The sequence below is a fragment of the Halichoeres trimaculatus genome, unplaced genomic scaffold (assembly GCF_033239565.1).
Source record: "Halichoeres trimaculatus isolate MK-OKI-2021-1 unplaced genomic scaffold, fHalTri1.1 fHalTri1_scaffold_10, whole genome shotgun sequence".
NCBI classification, from domain to species: Eukaryota; Metazoa; Chordata; class Actinopteri; order Labriformes; family Labridae; genus Halichoeres; species Halichoeres trimaculatus.
This window is the reverse complement of record NW_027437187.1, coordinates 3,924,857-3,933,318: the sequence shown is the minus strand read 5'-3', so window position 1 is coordinate 3,933,318 and position 8,462 is coordinate 3,924,857. Positions and strand designations below refer to the sequence as shown.

The following is an 8,462-nucleotide window of genomic DNA, read 5'->3' as shown; positions in this document are numbered from 1 at the left end:
AATCGGTACTTGGTATTACAAATGGAATTCAGTTGGTACCTTTAAAAGTACCTAATTCTGTATCCATTCCTATGTCTAAAAGAATAGATAAGATAGAATAGATAGATAAGACTGAATTGGACACAAATGTTTCCATATAGTGCTCTTTTTTTTCTTTAAACACTATATTTAGTATGATATATATTGTGCTCATTTCCATTGACTGTATATAGAGTGGACAGCGTGGCTCCACCATTTACCATTGTACGGTTTTGAAGCCGAATACCCTGTCACAGACGCAGCCATTGTAGCAGTTGTGTAGCCAGAGTCTCCTCAGCAGAGGCTATGAGGGATTCAGAGAGAACCTTAGTGGAGCGGGGGGACACAAACAATAATTATTTTTTTTCTTTGGACAGTCTTATCTCTTCTTGGAGATTAGAGAAATAAAATACACAAGAACGGCAGCTGTCAATCACCATTAAACATTATGTAAAGTTACCCTTTTAACCTCTCATAACTAATGAAAATGAAACTTTTCAGAAAAAAGAGGACTTCAATACAAGGCAGCCAAACAATATCTTCAAATCACCACAACAATTGGATGTGAGAAACATTTCTATGAGGTGTATTAATTTTTTAAAGTTTGACCACAGCCCATCTGGAATGACTGGGGAAATGGATTTTTTGACCTTTACTGCAACCAGCCACCAGGGGGAGCAGTTTCTGTGGTGACCTCACTTTGAGCCAAGCAAGATGATGTCCATTTTTTTCCCCAGGCTTTTTCTGTCTGCCTGGTGCCCCCACTCGAACTTTTCATGATTTACAGCTTGAAAATCTCTAGTTTTTTCACTCTCGTTTTTTTAGAAAACCTTCTTTTCAGCCCTGTCTTTAACACTTTATTTTAGCTGCTGTCTCTTTAAGGCTCCCCCTTCCACAAACCTCCTTCCCTCTGATTTGCCAGCCCTCTTGAAGAGATGCAGAGCTATGACATTGGTGTTTGAGGCCCACCCCTCCAACATGTCTTGAATCAGTCTGAAGATCCTTGTGTGATGAACTCAACATTTCAACAAATCTCATGAAGACCTTTTGAAGATCTGGTGCTATTTTTGAGACAGTTTTGATCTGTTTACAGACATATTCAGGGATTTCTACAACATATGAAAATCTAAAGGTTTAAAAATCTGCTCACAGTCAATCCAAACATCCAGCACTGATACTCAATATCCATGTTTTAAATAAAGAAAAGCATCAAACCCCTCTTTAAGTTTTTAAACAGTATGACACCCGGTACAGTGATTACTTACAGTACCTCTCACATAGAGTTGCACATTGTTTAAGACTTTACCAGAGAATAGATTGGGCACAAGGAAGCATAAGATTATACCTTATCATTTAAAGCTTGCTCTTTGGATAACTTCATTTTCAGCCTTTTATAAAGTCAGTTTACGTCTTTTTTTGTGTCTTGCAGTGTAAAAAAGTGACACATTGTGTTCACCCCTTGAACCTGAGGGTAAATGGGCTGTGGTAGATCATGTCAGGGTGTGAATTGTACAGACGAACAGAAGCACAAACCTTGAACTGATTTCTCTGATCAGGTTTATGAATTTATGGAACACGCCTGTGTCCTGCTGCTGTTCTCTAAAAGCCTCCTCTTTAAAAAAAGAATGGAAGCTGTCAAAAAAGTGTTTTCACTCTTCAGTTCAGTGATGGTCTCGTACTGCCTCATACTATGAAAAATCTTTTCTGAAAGAAGTCTAAGTAGCCTGATTCAATAATACTTTATGTTGTTAGGGATGTAAATACTGTGTTCACTCTAATATAACATCTGATATGTCAGATAAACCTGAAAAAAAACCCTTCTCTGTTTTGTAACAAAGATACTATCAGTATAAGTCATTATTTAAACTGATCTGTTCTCATTTTAAGGATAAACCATTTAGTTTAAAAGGAGACATGTGAGTTGTATTATCTTTCCATGGACATCATGAGCTGTGAGCCCTCTACTGGTCACTAGAGGGACAGCAGCGTTTCATACTTCTCAGCATGTGGCCAACAATGAATTGAGTGATGCAGACTTTTACTGTGAAGGGTGACAAAGATGTAACCTTGACTTCACTTTCACTCAAGGCTAGTGTCTCCTGTCCTTTATTTTTTATTTCATACCACTTCGAGGTTCTTTGTTTTTTAAAGAGTGTAGAAGAGTAGAAGCACATGGCTTAAACTGTAGTTTCTCCAGAGCAATGATCATAATCACATTTAGTTTGCTGAACGCACAAAAGAAAAAAAACCCCTGCTCTGATCAAATTATTGATTTTTTAAAATTATTCGCAAAAAGCTGAATACATTATAGTTTCTGCCTCAGGGTTAAATTAATATTTGCTTCAAAAACATATATTTGGTCAGAGCTCGTGTTCTGTGAGTGCAGTGGGTAATGAGTACAGTAGAGATCTATCTCTCACACTCCGTTCATTACGACAATAACCCCGCGGGGATTAAATAAAGTGGCGCTGTATCAAATATTCATGATTCTGCTCTGATTACCCACCTGAAAAACTCCGAGATGTTCCTGAACGTCTCTCCTGAGACCACCTCCATGTTATTGACTGCTGTTAGCGGCAGTAAGTGACCCTACCCGACTGGTCTCAGCATCGTGTACTGTGATTTATCCCCGTATCCATGGGCGCCGAAGTGCGCATGCGGGTGAGAGCTCAACACCACATGCGTTTGCTTTGCGACTGCGTCAATGTCCCGGAGACACCAGGAGCAAAAGCGGAAAAGAGGAGGATTTATCCAAGAATAAAAGCACAGGGGTAGAAATGACAGCAATAAAGATAAAGTAAAAATAATAAATAAAATTAAAGTAAATAAATTAATAAATAAATACTATTAAGCCTGATTTAGAGCTGTACAATACAGTCACATTTAGCTAAATTTTCAAAATAAAATTTAATTTATTATTCATGATCAATTATTGCTGGGTGCCCATTTGTTCTATATTGAATGCTTCAGTTCTATTAATTTAAAAGTGATTTACTTTACCAGAGTAAACAGATTCCAGGCATGCATTTTATGAGCATCAATTAAGACACATTTAATTCCAAGAGAAATAACACAAAAACAATTAAGTTACAAAATAATGAATAGAAAAAAATGTGACTCATCAAAAGCTGATGGAAGCCTCAGCTGTTTCTCTTCTAACCAATGTTTAATATTTGAATATTTTGATGATATTTACTTTTCTGTATTGTTATGCATTTTGGCATATCATATTAAATTGATTAATTAATAAATTATTCAATAGAATTATTTATGTTAGAAAGAAACAATAATGTTGATGACCGTGCAGATTTAATTTTCTGTTTTTGAGAGTGTCATCCTCTATGAATTTGCACAATAACATTATACTTTTCTGTATAAGTCACATGGTAATTTTTCAACAGCATCCTTCCTCTTTTCTTTAAATGTCAATTTTTTCCCCCCGATACTTTTGAGTTTATAAATAATCAGACAAATTTATTTCATTCATTCATTCTGGTAAAAAGTGTGTAGGCTGTGAGTCGGTTAGCTTTATTTTGAAGGTTTTACCGGATGTAGTGGTTGTTATTTCCGCTGGTTTGACGTCGGTCTGAATCACGACGTTTGTTCCCCAGCAGCGGGCGGCCGCTCAGCATCAGAGGCTGATCCTCCTCCTCCGTGTGTGGAAGGAAGGCGTGCGGTCCGCTGTCACACATCCACCAAACGCTGCTCCACTTTTATTTTGTTTCCGGCTCCCAGCGGGACAGAAACTCTCCATCCCGGACCCACCATGGGTTAGAAACACAGCGAGCTATGGATTACCCACTTTGTGCACTTCGGCGAGGATGATGGGGGGGAACTGGACTTGTTTTCGCAGACACATCCTGACAAAGACGGACACTGAGAGGGACTAGGGATCCGGATCCTCTCACTCTCTCTGTCTCGCGTTCTCTTTTTGTTATTTTCTTGTTTTTCTGTTTATTTATTTTTATTTTTTTTTCCCCGCGTGAGTGCGAGACAGAGAAATGTTTGCAGAATTGCTGTGCGGCGCCGTGGCTCTGGTCCTGTACGTCAACACTCTGGGCGCCGATTTCTGCTACGATGACAGGTACTTGGATGAATGAATGACACCTTCACGTCACTGTCTCCCCCTAGCTCTGTGTCCTCACCTTTACCTTTATCAATCCCGGACAGCACTGAGGATAATAGGCTTAAATAACTCTGCTGCTGGAGAGTGGCATGGTTTACTGCAAAAAAACATGCAAATCATGTGAAAGGAGCTTTGTCATGCAGTCACTCTGGAGGAGAGGAGATGGTTTATAACTGCAGACAACCTTGTTAAATTCCCTCTCTGCTAACACGTGTGAACTTTCAGTAACTTCACAGGAATCATAACAGAACAATGTTTCCTATTCCTGCAGCTTTCTCTCATTAACACTGAATTAGTGCGAACAAGCAGCATGCTTGGATGCCTCATTACAGAGTAACTCGCTATAGGTCTTGAGGAAATAATAAATCTGGAGGAGGTGTGAGTTTTCTCATCCCTCCACAGCAGGACTCTTCACAAATCTTGCAGCCTACTCAAACTTTCATACGAGTCGCACGTTTTGCTTTAAGTTGCTGGAAGGTTTCACCCCCACTTGAAACCATCAGTTTGAGCAATGAGCCAGAGTTCATATGGGCGATGCATTACTCATGGCTGGCCTTTTGATATTTGATGGCTGAATGGTTGTCAGAGCCTTGGGCTCATTTATGCACCATCCATGCCTTGATGTAGGTCAGAGACATCATGGTTTCCATGCACTCTCCAGGCTGGATTTTCATTAATAATGTGCTCACATGTGTTTGCAGAGCAGCGTCTGCAGGTATTACAGGTGCATTCAGCTCAGAGAGGAAGCGGTACATTAACACATCTGCTAATAGTGTATTTCCTTTACAGCTTTGCTAACTGCTGTGTATACACAACACTTCCTGCTTAGCCTGCTCCCTGAGGTCTTTTCCCTGAAAGTCTGATACTTTCCTGCCTCTGCACTGTGTTTCACAGTCAGGTGATTCTAGCTGCTACTGTGTGAGAAAGACGGTGTTTTGTATCCATAAAGCTGTCAGAGAGACACTGCACCGTGCAGGGGTGAGAGGCTACGGCTGCTGAGGATGCCGCTGTGAGGCTGGCGGGGAGGCTCCAAGTTTTAATGTAAGACAGAAACATCAGATTGTTCAGCGAGGAGTTGTTAACACGCTGTTATTTATTAACATATGCTCCAAGATGTTGCAGATGAATGACAGAGCTCTCTGATCCCAGACAGAATCGACTCTAAAGGTTTTATCGTGTGATGTATTTTTGCCTCTGACATGTTTTAATTGGAGTCTATATCTGTCAGCAGCGTTATCTGTTTTTAACACCATGTGTTAGCTCAGGCATGTAATTAGCAGCCGTCTCCTGTCCCCTCTGGCTCCACTGGGGGAGGGAGATACAGTAGAGGAAGGGAGGCAGAAACAGCTCTGGTCAAACTGGCTGATCTCACTTGCTAATGTTTTTCTTGTGTGGAGAAAAAAGCAGAAGTGACTCCGTGATGGTAAAGGAGCTGTCATCATGCTAATGACGTAAAGTGTGGATGATGATAAATCAAACTGGGAGCTATTACCCTGCGCCCTGCAGCTAGTGGACAGATTTATTTTAACCAGGCCTGACGGTAATTTATGGATCATTGAGATAATGTTTTTCAAAAACTCTCAGACGTTATTATTACAGGATCCAAAGCCTCTGAGCTTTAAAAGAACAAGAGTTGATGTCTCATTCAGTTTGCATTTAAAAGTAAAATGAAGCTGTTTGTTCTGTTGGATGGGAGTGATAAATAGTTGGAGGAGAATTAAATATGGATGTGTAGTCACAGTGCAATATTGATTCCTCTCTAAGAGAAGACAGACTGTGCTGCTCCTTCGCCACCGGCTGTTAAAAACCGATGCATCGACTCGACTCAGCCGGGGATTAAAAGTTAAAATCCAAAGTGTGGTGTGTGAAAACAGCCGCAGGCTGCAGAGCTCACACCTGAGGGTTTGCTATTGATTGCCTGGTGGTCTCATACATTACAGACTGTTGCTTTTTCCATTTATTCTTGTCAACTTGTCAAAGGGAGTGTTCTGCACTCGATGTCCTCAGTCTTATCAAGGATGACGCCACTGGTTACACATTAATGTTATGCAAGCCACACGTAGAAACAGAGGTCATCAGGAGGTCATGGTAAAAGTAGAAAATGTTTACACGTGTTATGAGATATTTCATCCCCCAGGCTGGTAGAAAAAGTCAAAGCGAAGCAGTTTTTTGACCCCTGAGCCAGTTACAGCCCCTCCCTGGATAAAAAATGACAGACCGGATGAGTGGCCTGTTCCGCCGTGCCAAATCGCCCTGGAGAGCTTTTCCTTTCCCCCTGCTTCGGACACACTCATCACCAGCACATGCACGGCTTTGACACCTGCGCTGGAAAATGGGAATCATGCGTCATGTTGCTTCATATCTGTTCTGCTCTAATCTACAGTTTGTGCTGAGTGAAAGCAGGGGGGGTCCCAGATAAATGTCAGAGGAGAAATACTGCTGCAATATTGTCACGTTTGTTAGCCTGCACAGTGGAAACTCAAGGTTGGGACAAAACAAGTGCAGTGGGAATGAAAAGCTTTTGTGCAGCAGGTTAGTCAGGATAAAAGCGCAGGCCGTGAAGTTGTTAAAAACCTTGAAAAACTTGAGCAATAGAAGTTAACTCCAGCCTACACACTCACTAGTCTCCTGGATTGTAGTCGCCGTCAGGAGTCTGATGGATGTGATGAACTGCACACGGCTCATTTCTCTGCCTGGGTGTGTTCGACTGTGCGAGGATGTGTGAAGGTTGAGGGTCACACTGAAGGACGCGGCCTCCCGGGACACAGCCGATGATTTATAACGCTCAGACAGTTGGTATCGGTGAGTCGCTGCCCTCGCAGCTTTATTGCAGAATGAAGGGACCAATGAAGCGCCTCACCATGATGCAGTTTGATGGGCTTTTAGCAGTGGCTCATGTGGGTAAAGATCATAACGTCAGGTGAAGAAAAAAAACAAACTGAAGTGAAGCTTTATGCAGTTGATTTATCAGGCGCAGAGACATAGACTGATTAAGAAAAATAAAGACCTGAGTCTTGTGAGGCTGAAGTCTGAGTCTTGCCGTGTGGAGCGTTTTTTTCGACCCACCTGGCCTGACATGGACTCTGTGCGCTCATGGCTGCACTGTGTGTGGATGCACTGATCTGGAACCCTCCTCTCATGGTCTAAACTTTAGGATGGGCAGCTTGTGGTAATGTTGAGGGCGGCAACCCGGCAGTTTGAGTACCTCCACTTTTTTCCCAGTCGGGCGCGCTCCATCCGCGCCCTGTAATTACTGCCCTGTGTGCACAGAGGGACTCACAGCATGGTGGAGCTTCTCCACTCTCCTTCTCTCTCTTTCTGTCTGCCTTCTCTTCAACAAACCCCTAAAGCCCTTCAGGCCTCCAGCTCCCATCATCCAACGGCTGCCTCCAGATGGTCCCGTTTGGTGAGCCGGGTTTTTCTCTCGTCTTGGGTTTGAAGTGGGGGTTTGAAGTGGATTCAAATGGAGGATGTTGTGTTTGCTTGCAGTTGCCAGGATGGAGACATCAAAGTTCGCCATGACACAGAGAGTGGGTAACAGAGTCAGTAGAGATGGCATCATGACAAAAGCCCATACAGTCATAAAACACGTTCTTAAAGTGACTCTATACACTTTTTATAGGTTAAACGGCCATATGCAGTGGGAGGGGTTTTTATAATGACAACCACCTGACTCTGCAGGCCCTCTCAGCTCTGCAGACCTTCATAGCAGCATTTTATCAAATTTTTCTGGTTTGGTCCCTTTAATTAAATGTTTTGGTTAAATTTTACCACTGCCATTGCGTTTTGGACCACAGCTGACAGCTCTGTTTAGGAAAAGAGATGTTACCCTGTAAACCGTGTCCCTGAGCAAAGCAGCATGAAAGTCTGTGTGCCCAATTTTTAGAATTTGAGGACTTAAATAAAAAAAAACAAGAATTAGGGATGTCCCGATATTACATTTTCACTTCCGATACGATACCGATACTGCAGCATTGAGTATTGGCCGATACCGATATTAATCTGATATGATATCAGCATTAAACATACATACTTTTATTACTTATTTTGTAGTATATCTGTCATGTTAGAAAAGGCTTGATTAAGTGATATTATTCAAACAAAGAACAAGAATCAGCAACAGTAGGTATGAGGAAAAACTGACCAATTTATTATTAACCATGGGTAACAGAAATTTTAACATTAAACATAAGAATATACTAGTAATTGAATAAAATAAAGAATAAATTAGAAGACCTGGAAAATAACCCAAATAAATCAAATAAAAACAGCAGGAGCGGAGTCTGGAATGGACTGCTTATATCAGAGATTTTAGATG

General features: G+C 41.5%; 1 protein-coding gene across 1 annotated transcript in view; it reads left to right on the top strand.

Moving 5' to 3' along the window:
- Nucleotides 1–3,632: 3,632 nt before the first annotated feature.
- tmtc2b (transmembrane O-mannosyltransferase targeting cadherins 2b) overlaps nucleotides 3,633–8,462 on the top strand; it is a 184,772-nt gene continuing 179,942 nt past the window's right edge. The window contains exon 1 of the mRNA XM_074678438.1: nucleotides 3,633–4,102. Coding sequence (XP_074534539.1) covers nucleotides 4,020–4,102 — 83 coding nt within the window. The 5' untranslated portion in view covers nucleotides 3,633–4,019. The remainder of the gene's footprint in view (nucleotides 4,103–8,462) is intronic.